Here is a 13,849-nt window from a genome sequence, read left to right as displayed (position 1 = left end):
AAAAATTCTTGATTCTTGAGAGATACAAGACTTTTAAATTAATTTTATTTAATAGGCCACAGGAAATTAGACAAGAGAGTAAGGAAACAGTTCTTCGATTCAGATGAACATTTAAATGTTTGAATGTTCCTCTGAACATTTCCCTATAGCACATTCTAGATTTCTGTAGTGTCATACGGATAATCTGTGAGTATCTTCACAGAAACATTGATTTAGCAGTAGCTTATATGCACATACAAGTAATATGACAAGTTTATTTAATTTTCACTCCCAGTCTACGCTGCTTGATTAATGTCATACAGATGTAGCAAGACTTATTATCTTCTAAATATATTTTCACTTTTAGAGTACTAGAATTCTAAAAAGAAACAGAAATTACATTAAAATGGGTGTCCCACCCCATCATCTTCTAAGAGATATACTTTGTAACAGTCAGTGCAGCCATTTTTTTATATTAATATACATATATATTTATATTTTTATATACATATTTGCAATATTTCCAGCTAAACTAGGAAGATTCAGAATACTCTTCTATTATATATCAGACAACGTCTGCTGTGAAAAGAACATATACCAAATTATAAAATAAGCTTAATCAAATACACAATTCAGGTTGAGATGAATTTCACATATTGCCAATTCTTGCAAACAATCTCTAAAATGAACCAAAAAAAAAATTAAAGTTGAAGTCATTACATTGCAAATTATATGTACTTGCTTACAGCTGCTGATGTCCAAAATCAGAAATAACAGAATACCATGCTGTTCATCTATGTAGAAACATAGATGTGTAACATAGATGTAGAACATCCTATATAATTTGCTAGCAGGTTTCTCCCACGCTTCACTGGAACATACCTTCCTTAGTGCTTTGCAGGACCTTCTAAATAGATTTGTTTATTTGTTTGTTTAAAGAAGAAATCTCCTGATCATCCTTCACTTACAACGGTCCAGGTAGCACCACACAGCGGTCTCGGAATTTGGGAATTGATTTGCATGAATTTTAACCAGAAAATACACTTCAACATATACACTGCAATCACTAATGATCATCCATTCCACAAGACAAGACTAGGGTTAGTCTGAAGGAAAATTTCCATAAATTTTGTTGTGTAGGCACTGGATCTTCAGCATCAACTGTTTCAATCCACAGATTTGCTTCTATTGTACCACCTCTCCTCACTAGCTAACCTTAGATTCCAGTATGTTTCACACTTTAAACTGGATGTAATTTACACACAGCATTCTGCATACTTCTATGCCTAGCAGCTTTAAACTATACAACTGCAACAAAATAGTCGATATGTAATTTTCCCATTGACTTATCTAAAGTATTAATACTTTATGTAACTGAAAAAATAGAGAACCTGGATTTATAATTTTCTCCAAAAATGGTCAGTTTTCTTTGCTATACCACATACCTCTACTTTTTTTCCCAAGTGAATACTCGCCTACAGCTTTAAAGTTTTTCTTGATTAAATAACCTGAAGCCACTAAGCTGACTCAGCAAAAAGAAAAGACAGAACTTTAAGCCTAGATGTGTTGCAAATAGTACTGAAATAGTTAGAACAATTTTAAATGTTTTACCAGATCACATCTCTCAGGAAAACCCACAAAGATTTCTACAAAAGTAGTAATAAGGAACTGTTTTAAACCCACAGCAGCTAGGACTTTCCAACTGGGAATGAAGAACCACACTCAACCAAACTTAACACAGTAGGCATTCCAGCATGTACGGTATCATAAGACCTCCAAGCATTCAAATGAATCTTCAAGAAAAAATAAAGAACAAGGATGAGGGGTTTTAAATCATCTATTCTATTGCAGTACTGAGCATTTTTTCGTTGTCGTTGCTGTTTCTGAATTTTTAGAATAAATCAGATGACTTCATATTCAACTCCATAAGAGAACAGTTACATAAGGAAAAGTTCCTGCTAAAATATAGTATTACAGTCTGGAGCAAGTAAGGCAAAGGGAAATATACACTTCCCTAATAGCAAGCTTGTTCAGTCATTCTCACTGCTCCCTGCCTTACCCTAGAGAACAAATGAGATCTGGGTGCTTTTATCACACAGACATGACTTGCTCATCCTCCCTAACATATAAAAAACTATTGATTACTATCAATTATATGTTTAGCCTTCCATTTATTTGTTGATGGAGTTGTAGTGGTACTACAAATAAAATTCAATAAAGTATATACCTTATTTTGGCAGATCTGATGAACTGATCTAGTATGAACTTCTGGTATCACTGCTGTGCTGCAGCCTGCGTTGAGGTCAAAAACTTCCAATGCTCGGTTGCTGCCAGCTGTAAGTACAATATCTGCACAGTGCTCTGTGTTAAAGTTAAACTGATCTAAACAAACAAAAGCATATAGATAGACAAGGTAACAGATTAGATATCAAGATTCTGTCATATCTACTGCTCTACAAGCAGCACCAAAATTCATACAGTCCCAAAAAGTGTATGTTCAAGGCTGAAGTTCAATACCACAAAAAAATGCATCATTTTTACTTAAAAGATAAAGAGTAGTAAAGAATCAAATGCTAATTACTAGAACTGAAGTTATTTCCATGCCATTAAATCCAAAGAACTATGAAGGAAATAAGAAATATGAAGGATACAAGAGTAGAAATCATTTACTGCTGAAAGGCTGGTAATCTCCATGGTCGAAGCCATGGAAAATTTCTGTACCAATTTGTAAACACTTCTATTCTTGTATCTGCAAAAAATATCAAATGAATGATAGTGTTAATGAAAAAAGTTGTGATTTGTGACCATCAGTAAACTCTCATTGGAATCACCAAAATGCTTTCTTTCATTATTAAAAATTACAGACCTTTTGACTCATTGCTGAACTCTATTAAAAAACTTGGTATTAAAACTAATTTGAATTAAAAGAAACATGATATTCCTATACCTAAGATAGATCTTCCATCAACTTGGAGCACTAAAATAATCCTGTATGTATATTGAAATTGTTGAAGAAAAAAAAAAATTGTGAAGTATCTATGATCAAAAACCAGAAATAGAAATACCACTAGTTTCAGTATAGCATTTCATGTGCTGATTATAGGGGCAATAAGAAAGAAAATGAAAAGAAAACAGTGAGGAAATAATGATTTCCACTTAGATGGGAACAGAACAAGGGGCTGATCACACACTACCAAAGGAATTTGGCTTCCCAACATGCACTGGACTCCTCAAGTCCTATGGAATATCTGCCAGCTCCATGCAGATGTTGCAGACATGCCAAGTCCTTTAAAATGGCTTCAGACTTATTTATAGAATGTAGAACTGTGTTGTGATTCAAACTGCTTAGATCTTCCTGTCCACTGAAATATATCAGCACAGACAACATGGTCCTGATCTTAAAACTACCAAAGCCAACAGAAAACATTCCTCCATGGATATGGATATGGATATGGATATGGATATGGATATGGATATGGATATATTGGGCAAGAAGAGTGTGATTTCCATAGAAGAAGTCACCTGAGGAATATAAACACAGTTGTTAATAACTATACTGGGTCTGGTTGGGGTGGAGTTAATTTTCTTCATAGTAGTTTGTATGGTACTGTGTTTTACATTTGTGACCAAAACAGTGAACAGTGTCTGCACAGCATTAAGATATTCTGTGTTTCTTACTGTGCCCCCAGAGTGAGCAGGCTGGGGGGGTGTGAGAGGTCAGATGAGGACATAGGTATGACCACTTACCCAAACTATCTAAAGAGATAGTTATAATATATAATAGTTATAATATATAATAGTTATAATATATAATGCCCAGCTCAGCAATAAAACTGGGAGGGGGGGGTAGTGTTTTGAAGGTAGTAATTTTTTACATTGTTTCCAATATGAATGCACTGCCACACACAGGAGAGGCTACTGTAGCATAAATGCACCCTAAAAATCATTTAAATTAGACTAACACCTCCTCAAGCTACAGAAAATCTTGTGATGGAGACAAAAAAAAATAGATGAACAATATCTTCTTACTACATTTTTTCTGGTTCTCCAATTCTATGTACAGCACATAATCTTAGCTGACAATCTTACAGATCAGGTACCCAAATAAAATAACATTTGTGTTGATATACTCAAAACTACAATTCTGTCCTCCTTTAATGCCTTAGAACATCTGAATCATAGAATCATAGAATCATAGAATCATAGAATCATAGAATCATAGAATCATAGAATCATAGAATCATAGAATGGTTTGGATTGGAAGGGACCTTAAAGATCATCTAGTTCCAATCCCCCTGCCATCAGCAGGGACACCTTCCACTAGATCAGGTTGCTCAAAGCCTCATCCAGCCTGGCCTTAAACAGAATCCTGACAACAGTGTAAATTACTAATCTCTGTAATCTCTTATATACTGCATACTTTGGGGATGTAATAATTTTTGGGGAATACATTTAAAGTACATAGTTGTTTTCAGAAGACTGGCATATCTTCAGAAATAAAATATAAAACTAGATTCTAAGATAAAAACACTCCCTGCATTGATTGCAGAGACTGATGTCTCTACTTTCCAGCAGATCAAAAGTCCTTTGCTGAAAGCATTTTTCGGGAGAAACAGATAAAGTAGAATCATTTTGATGACACACAAAAACTTCAATGCACAGAAGTACGTTACTATGTTAAAACCAGAAGATAAATAGACACCTAAAAAAACCATCCCAAAACCAAGAGCAACAACAACAAAACAGTTGGATGCAGATCTGACAATTAAAATTTTAAGGAAAATGGCTGCACATGACAAAGTCAAAACTAAGTGACAACATCAAACATCACAGTATAAGAGATCATAAGGTTTCAGGCTGTTAAAAGCATTTTTATATGCACTGTAAAAACTAATCTTCAAATAGTAGTCCCATTATACATTTCCAGACACAGCCTTGAGTTCAGTAAAATAAGAAAATCAGTTACATGAAAACAAAAATAATCACTTCATCTTCTGGAATGCATACAATCCATCATAACTGAAAAATATTCTCTTTTACACTACAGAGGAGGGTGGATGTCATTCACTGACCCTATGTAATGAAGCTTAGACATAAGAAAATACAAGCACCAGAAAATGTAAAGCATTTAAGAGATGGTTGTTGTTTGAGTGTTGTTAGAATTCATCTTGACTCATATACTTCTCATCTAGTTTCCATTCTGCTTCTGACAAAAAACAAAGAGTGTTAATTCTTTGCTCTAAAGGCTAAAGCTCAAAGGAAACAAGCTTAGAATATTCTTATTATCATACTGCTGAATCAGGTCTGTGCAGCCCATTTACTTAAAAAGTTTAAAGTGGCTTAAAGTGGTTTGCATGAAAATAATTATCCTGTAAAACATTAACTTTTCAGAACTGAAATGAACACTCTCTTATGTCTCATTAGACATACTAAATTTTAAACCCACTTTAGCACAGCTTTTGCTCTACCCATTTATAATATGTTCTGGTATAGTTTCCTATTTCATCAGAGTAGATATTTTATCATTAATTGCCTTATTGTATGTATGATTACTGCAACCAGTTGCTAAATATAATAGCTTTAAAAGGCTCTGTTTCTGGAATACAATTTTCTCCTTTTTAAATTCCTTTCAAATTGCTTATATTGATCTTTAAAACAACACATAAAACTTTAAAAATTAAATAACAACCCATAGATGTTTTGTTCTGCTCAAATTCTTATGTGAATTAGAAATTAAGAATTAAAAAAAAAAAACAACAAACTGAATAGCAAATAGTTACACTTATATCAGCAAGCACAACTGCTGACGAGTGTAGAAATTCAATAGTTCATAATTTTTGAGAATGTAAAGAAAATTGTTTAATTTGTGAATCATTTTGAGATTAATCATAGAAGCAGAAGTCAGGAGATCTGTATCCTATTCCCAGAACTGCAATAAATCTCCTCTATGACATTTTTAAATAAGGATATATTTAAATAAACCAGTAAGGAATATAACATTCTTTTTTCTTATTTCCACTTCTCAGTTTCACCTCTACAACTGAACCAATATTTAACCATTTAATTAAGTTGTTGTGATTCTTAGTTACTTAATACTTATGGAGAGTTCTTTGAAAACTCTCCACAGAGAAACAGTGATGCGATTTGTCATTGTACTGTCTTCACCTCTGAAATACAGTAGCAAATCTATTGGTTACCCAGACTGCATTGCCATGCCCTTCTAATTAGGGGTATAAAGCATGCTTTGGGGTTAGATCTAGCATCTTCTTGAATCACTTCCCTTCAAGCATTCTTCCAAACTTGACTCAGAAGGCAGAATGAAAGAGTTGTGATAAACAAAAGGAATGATACAGTGCTCCATAAAGGAAAGAAATGCTGGGAAGTGAACTGGAGGGAATCTACAAGAAAATGTCAAAGCAAAGTAACCTTTAATACCTTTTTTAATAGATATATATCACCAAACCTCAGACTGTTTTGTGGATTTGTTGTAATGTCTGCAATTGTCTGTTTGGTCTTTTAGCATTACATTAATATCCCAGAGAGTCTAATTGCATATTTTTGAGTTAGTGTTAATGCATCAAGAAATACTGAGAGCATTGCAATAACAAAATTCTGCTATAAGCACAATCAATCATACATACTTTAACAGCCTTAAACCAGGATATTTTATGCTTCTAACAAAGCAACTGGAGCAACACAGAACACAGCTGTTCAGTGCCCAAGTCCTTGCAAAATTGCTTGAGTGGGTTTTACAGTCACATCAAGTTCCATACTACCATTAGTTTCTGAACTAACTAGCTCAAAGGTAGTTCAGACAAGTCTTCCACAACAGGAACTGGAGTATGGATTTTCTTCAGCTTACTGGATAACTTCCTCTGGGAGGCATGGGTATTTGTTTTAAAAAAAAGGGAAATGTCTAGAGCCAGCACATTATATACTACAATAAAAGTTCCTTATTAATGCCTAAGCTCCCATGAATAGAAGGAAAAATTACCTTTAACTAAATCTTAAAACTGAAAAATAATCAGAAAAGGCAAGGATCGAAAAAGATCAGAATATTGTTCTCCATCTTCTTTTTCTAAGTTCCTCCTTGATTGCCTGTATAAATTTTAAGAGTTAAGAATGGTATGAGAGAAGTAGTTGTCTGCCTCAGTTTCCAAATACTGCTTGTTAATGCTATGAACAGATTTCATGCAAAACCAGGAACAGGAATCACCTTTCCTGCCTTTCAGGTTCCTCCTGTACGTTATATACTTTGCTACAGGGTAAATACTTCAGAACATGAGATCTCTGTAGAATCAGTTATGAGGAAAGAAAGTCAAGAGGAAAAAAATTATTTCAAAAGAACTTATGTCTATATTTCAGTATTTTCATTTTATTCTATTAGTTTTATCTTCCTAATGTAACACATTTACTATAAAATCAAAGCAGGAAATTCTGTATTCCTTTGTATTTAGTTTTCCAGTCTATTTACTGTATTCCCATTCCAAATAGAGTATATGATTGAAATAATAAGAGCCACAACAACACCCTTCATCAAGGATTTTGAACAGAAATGGAAGATAAAGAAACACAAATGACAGTGGATGAACTGTAAAACCAAGTAGGTGACTGAAAACCATAATAAATTAACCATTTTGAAGAATTTATAAACATAACTTAGATCATAATCCATTAGCTACTTTTTCAAATAAGAAGGAATTTCTGTTCTTTAAAAAAAAAGGTGTATTTTAAAGGAGTGATATAATTTGGCATTTTTTCTTCTTTTCTGTACTACTATTTAAAGCTTCAATGAATTCCACCTACCAGGTTCATGTCTCAATCCAGGAAAGCACTCCTGTTCGAAAATATATTTAAGCCTGTGATTAGTATGTTTTTCTGTGCAGCAGCAAAACTACCAAGGAAATAGGCCAGTTTTTTCCTATGTGAAGATGCAGCCCAGTACTGTTGAATATCATTAATAGACAGGACACACCATTCACATTATCAACTAATAGATTTCAATGTTGTAACCTTAATCCTGTATATCCTTTCACTCAAAATCTAAAGTCATAATATCAGACAAAGAAAAATATCTCTTCAAGGTTTTTTTTTAAATGCTATTGTGTCTAAACATGTCCATATATACCTGCATACATGTATATATATTTGAATGTAACAAAGTCTCATATACACAAATACTGCTGAAAACCAGCAAGAGCAAATGAAGTGCAGAGAAACTTAGTACAAGGACAGTTTTAGCTCCAATCATAAACAACAACAGAAAAGGTATATCAGACATTTCATAAAAGAACTGATTCCAAGTTGGAAAGAAGGAGCCATATAATGATAATAGAATAGTATTAGTAAAAAGTGCATGAAGGATGACTAACAATGAAGAAACACAATGACAAAATAGGATGATAAGAAAAGTAGTTCGATTCAATACAACAGTTGTGAAGTCAGTGACGATTATGAAAGTGATCTACTTCCATTTGACAGAGAAGGAAGAAAACAGTCACAGCATGTTGGAGTCTCCGAAAGAAAGAGTAGGTAGAAATATTCCCACAAGAGAAAGATTTGCAATAGCTACTCAAACATAAGACATTAATGCACACTAACATGTAAACATGCAGAAGGTCCCAGTGGTAACAGTAAAACAGTGTTTGCAGCAGTTACGGCATGCACTGTATTATTTGAAATGTCTTTTCTTTTTCTCTATTACTATTCATTCAATTTTTTACTTCTGTAATATTCCTGCCTCCCAGCTCACCTCATCACCCAAAAAATCCCAGATCAAACAGTACAAGGACTTTCATTGGTCTGTTAATGCGAAATTGTACTCACCGTTTGAGGTCATCCTTGGTTGTGTCTAGATGGAAACTTAATAGATGAAATTCAGCTCCACAACACAGCAATATAAATGTATCCATAAAATAAAACTGTGCAAAGCGTACAGTCTTATGGAACATTTCTTTGCCCTAAAATGCAAAGTAAATTTTTAAGAATAGATTCTAAGATAAGGAATATTTTTTGTCTGAGATTCCTGGTGTTAAGGCATAGTCTCCCTCTTAACCTTCTGTGCAGTGGCCCTTCCTATTTTTGACATCTATTACCCTCAAAATAAAGTTTTCATTCTACTTAAATTAGTTGGCACTGAAGTTAATAGTATCTGTAGTCAATTAAATCTAATACAATCTAGCCTCATATTCTAAAATTCCATTTGAACTGGGGAGTAGACTATAAAGTCAAGCAGAACTGAGATAGTGAAAATAGAATATACAGAGCAGACAATAAAACCAAAACTTCCAGACATGCCCACTAGTTTTGTCTACCAAGGTTGGAGTTTTTTTTTCCTTTCATATATTGTCATGATAAAAGCCTAATTTAAGAAAATGGAGACCACCCAAATCAGAGTATCAGCTGGAATCACCACCACTCAGTAGCTCTGAAAATAAGGTTGTATGTTCCTTCTACAGAACTGTTAAAATTGAGTAGATGAAAGTGCAAAACAGTGTCCTCTGTGAACCAAACTGACAGGAGTTTCTAATTACCAGAACTAGGGCAGGTTTATTATTGCAGACTGACCAGACCCTTAAAGTTCTGTCTTCTGAAGCAGAAACTAACCACTTCTTGTCATGACTCCAGCCAACAGAGTTAACTGCACCATCATGACCTAAGAAAAATAATAATGGAAATATGAATCCCATTTCTTGAATTTATACATTTCTCCAGAGTTAATTGTATCGTTTTAATATAATTATACACAATAGCAAAATAAATATTAAATACAGACTTCAATTAGTTGGGTTAAAAATGGTAACAGTAAACCAGTTATTAATTTTTTCTAAAGTTAATAACTAAAATTATTAATTTGATCTAAAATTATACAGATGTTGATCGAAAAGGTGAAAAAAAGAAGAAAATATGTCAAACAAAATTAACAAACTTTGGCCCATATTGTTCTAATCTGTTCAGATGATGGATGAATCATCAGTCTGATGGATGAATTTCACCTAGCCTTAAAACATTCAAAGTTCTTATGCTGCCCTCTTGTGCACATTTTCTCTTTAGTCAACTCAAGTTTTATATTTTAAAAATCAATTGTTTTAAATTATAGGAAGACTAATTTAATTTATCTCAGCAATTAAGATCTTCTATGATAACTTATATCTATTAAAGGGCTTATAAACAGTTATTTTAATTCTCAGTTACCAAAAACCTCTAGAATTTTCACCACAAAACTGCATAGGTACCAAACAAGTACACATGTAAGTACTATACTTATTTTGTTCCCAACACAAAAATTTATTTGGGGGCTTTGCTTTGTAAAACCATTTGGAAGCCTTGAATCATCTGCATTAAAGGAAACAAACAAACAAACAAAACCCAAACTATTTACCAGAATATACAAAACAGTTTTCCAAAGTGGTAAGGAACATGAGAAACTTTAGGAAAATCTGAGGTTTGGAAAATTGGAAAAGCCATGCAAAAAGCTTAAGAATTTCTGTGCTCCAGGTCCCTCAGTCCCAAAGCACTGTGAAAGAGATGCCAGCTGGCTTGCAAGGGGCCAGTGAGCTTCAAAACAGGTGTGGCTCAGGGTTCCCCTGTCCTGAAGAACATTGAAAAGGACTGCAGCTGGTTTTACAAAAAGACTTCTTCAAAAAGGCCAAGCTGGCTGTAGCTCTTTTACAACTGGCCAACATTACCTGCACTTCACTACAGGACACAGACACCTGAAGAGCTAACACTGAAGAGGAATGTAGAACTACCTAAAACTGTAACTGAGCACTTCAGGGAACAAAACTGAATAACTTAGGCTTATACTAAAATTGCTGTTGTTACAACACTCCTCCCTGATGGTGCATTACAAAAATATGAATTTCTATAATCAGTTATATTTATAAGTTTATGCTGCCTTGAAATTTATTTTTTTTTTATCAGTATTTCACAGAACTGAAACATCCCTTTCTGCAGCACATAATCTCTACACACATCCAAGTTAAAACCAGTTTTTTTAACTTCTTGATAATGGTTCACATAAAGAGAAGATGGATCTGTGATGCAAAAGACAAACTGCAAACAACTACAGAACACTTACTGTACGATGACAATTTACAGCCTCATTAAATAATTTTGCAACATTTATGTTCTACTTCATGTTCAGAGTAGCCCTGCTACCAAAAAAAAAGGACTTTAAAGTTCTTGAAAATCATTTACATCTTAGCTGCTACAGATTACTTAAGAAAGATGTGTTAATAATCTGAAGAAGCACTGAATTTTTTGGGCACAAGTTTAAGCTGCTGTGTACCAAACACAGTGGCAGTACCATATCATAATTTTTCTAATGCTTGTAACAAATAAGGGAAGAAAATACAGAATTTTTATCTCTTCTAGTTAATTGCATTTTTAGAAATCCTGATCTTCTAAAACAAAGTTAAATATATTCCAGATACATAGGGTCCCTTTGCACAAAATTACCGCTTTTGTTTCAGTACTACCTAAATAATAAAATTATGTTAATAAAAACTCAAAACACTATTCCTGCCTACAGTTTATGTGCCCTGCACAAATTTGCTCAAATTAGCCAGTGATACATCAAGAAAAACATTTTTTTAAAGTTTATGAACTCACTATTACAGAAGAAAGACGACCTTACTACCCTGCCCACAATGTGTGTTCTCATCAGTTTCCTTACACAAAGAGGAAAAGATCAGTGATGTTACCTCCATTAGTTGTCACAAGGCCACAGCTGCTTCCACAAAATGCAATTAAAATTACTTAAAAAGACCCAGTTTTCAGAAATCAGTTGTCAGAGTTTTTTACTTAGAAATAATTTTCTAAGATAACTTAAAATAGTGTACTTTCATACTCGTTAAAGTCTGCGAGTAAATGACAGTTATTTTCTATTATGAACTTCCACAGTAAATGAGTCCTGCTACATGAATTTTAAGTCATAACATTTACTGTTATTAAAAATTTAACAGAAAGTTCTTGTAGAAATTTAGAATTCTTTTTTTAAGGCTCATTTACAATGTTAAGTAATGAATCACAGAATCACAGAATGTTGGGGATTGGAAGGGACCTCGAAAGATCATCTAGTCCAATCCCCCTGCCAGAGCAGGAACCTAAACAATTTTACACAGGAAGGCGTCCAGGCGGGTCTTGAATGTCTCCAGAGAAGGAGACTCCACAACCTCCCTGGGCAGCCTGTTCCAGTGCTCTGTCACCCTCACTGTAAAGTAGTTTTTTCTCAAGTTTAAGCGGAACCTCCTGTGTTCCAGCTTACACCCATTGCTCCTTGTCCTATCGTTCACATGCATACACTTTTGCAGATATGGATTTCTCCGTAGGAATATTCTTTTTTGTTTTCAAATAGTTGCTCTTTAGAAGTCTGAAGCTGCAAATCAGACATATTTGTTGCCAACTCATCAAAGCCTTTTTTTTTTTTTGGCTAATAATCTGTTATAATATATTACTGCAATATACACATGCATTATCTTTACAATATATTGTCTTTATTATTCTATGTAATTATTGTAATATACATATGCAATGCAGATTGCAATATATATTGTGATACATCACTATTTACCTCCCAGAAAATTGAGAAATGGAAAAATCTGGTAGGGAGTTTAATTCCAGAACAAAATTAACCAATCAGAGAAGTAACTTCCTGAATCAGCAATATCCCATCTCCTCCATTCTTAAGGTTATGTTAAGTGGAATTTTTTAATTACTATGCCATTTTAAGTAAAACTCAATTATATACTATTTTCTTTAATGTAATTCATAAATTTACCTGAAAAAACATTATGTGTATCGGTGAGATTGGAGTTGAATATCAGTACAGTCTTGTCTGACAAGCCACAAGCCAGCATCTCTCCATCACCTATAAAGAAGAGTGCTCTATATAATTTTCTTTGTACAATATTTAAAGATGCACATAATATTAATTATTGTGATTCATACTTCACAAAGACTACTTGAAAGATTGTTCCAAGCTGCAGTTCCAAGTTCTTGAAGATGAAAGTTGCTATTGTCCCCAAAATATTTATGAAGATATAAATTTTTAAATACTTTGAAAATATTGTGATTTGCAGAGTGTACATTGACATAACTACACACTTGGTAATATATTTGATTACTAACCTAAGAAGTGGTTTTGGTATAGTAATATTTGTATGGATTGGAAATAACTAAACCCATTACAAGACTCACTTCTCCAAAGCAGTTAAGAAAAATACATTTCTTTGGCTTATATGGAAGAATTAATTTTTTATATTTTAATATATACAAATTGAATAACCTTTACATAAGAAATAGGAGTATTCTGATTCTTTCAAAACAAAACTTCAGCTTTTAATACACCCTAATGACACTAAGTAAAAGTCTAGGATAATAAATTCTTCAGTGAAAGAACTTGTTAGACTGCTAAATTGCAAGTTGTAGTGGGAAAGTCATAGAATAAATCCAAAACGAAACAAAACATAAAATCAGAGAAGAATTAGAATCCTTTTGCATACTTGTTAGCAGTTTGCATGGTTTTGCAAGTTAAAAAATGATGATCGAACAATACATGGTATTGCCAGAAAGTTTTCTGGCAATTTACCTGGTAAATTCATGGTCTTAATAAAGCATAACAAACACATTTTGTTTTTCTTACTGCACACTGACACAACCGTACATTTTATAAAGCCTGTACATACCAGAATACTGAATGCAACAAATTGGGGTTGGTTTACAAGTAACAGATATCTCTTTCTCATATTTGACTGGAGGATAACTTTCCAATGGATATTCTTTATTTTTACTACAAAGAAGGAAAAAGAGAAAGAAAATAAAAAATATTAAAATATCTAAACCCAGTACATTTTAATTTCAGTTATGA

At 33.3% G+C, this 13,849-nt stretch overlaps 1 protein-coding gene across 1 annotated transcript in view; it reads right to left on the bottom strand.

The window, feature by feature from the left end:
* Positions 1–13,849, bottom strand: part of WDR27 (WD repeat domain 27) — a gene marked incomplete at its 5' end in the record, with an annotated part of 54,066 nt that overhangs the window by 24,847 nt on the left and 15,370 nt on the right. The window contains 6 exons of the mRNA XM_029084834.1: positions 2,207–2,328; positions 2,631–2,728; positions 8,806–8,939; positions 9,513–9,634; positions 12,761–12,850; positions 13,668–13,771. Of these exons, the coding sequence (XP_028940667.1) occupies positions 2,207–2,328; positions 2,631–2,728; positions 8,806–8,939; positions 9,513–9,634; positions 12,761–12,850; positions 13,668–13,771 (670 nt within the window). The remainder of the gene's footprint in view (positions 1–2,206; positions 2,329–2,630; positions 2,729–8,805; positions 8,940–9,512; positions 9,635–12,760; positions 12,851–13,667; positions 13,772–13,849) is intronic.

The sequence above is a fragment of the Antrostomus carolinensis genome, unplaced genomic scaffold (assembly GCF_000700745.2).
Source record: "Antrostomus carolinensis isolate BGI_N321 unplaced genomic scaffold, ASM70074v2 scaffold24464, whole genome shotgun sequence".
NCBI classification, from domain to species: Eukaryota; Metazoa; Chordata; class Aves; order Caprimulgiformes; family Caprimulgidae; genus Antrostomus; species Antrostomus carolinensis.
The sequence above is the reverse complement of the archived record's forward strand: the minus strand, read 5'-3'. Positions and strand labels throughout refer to the sequence as shown.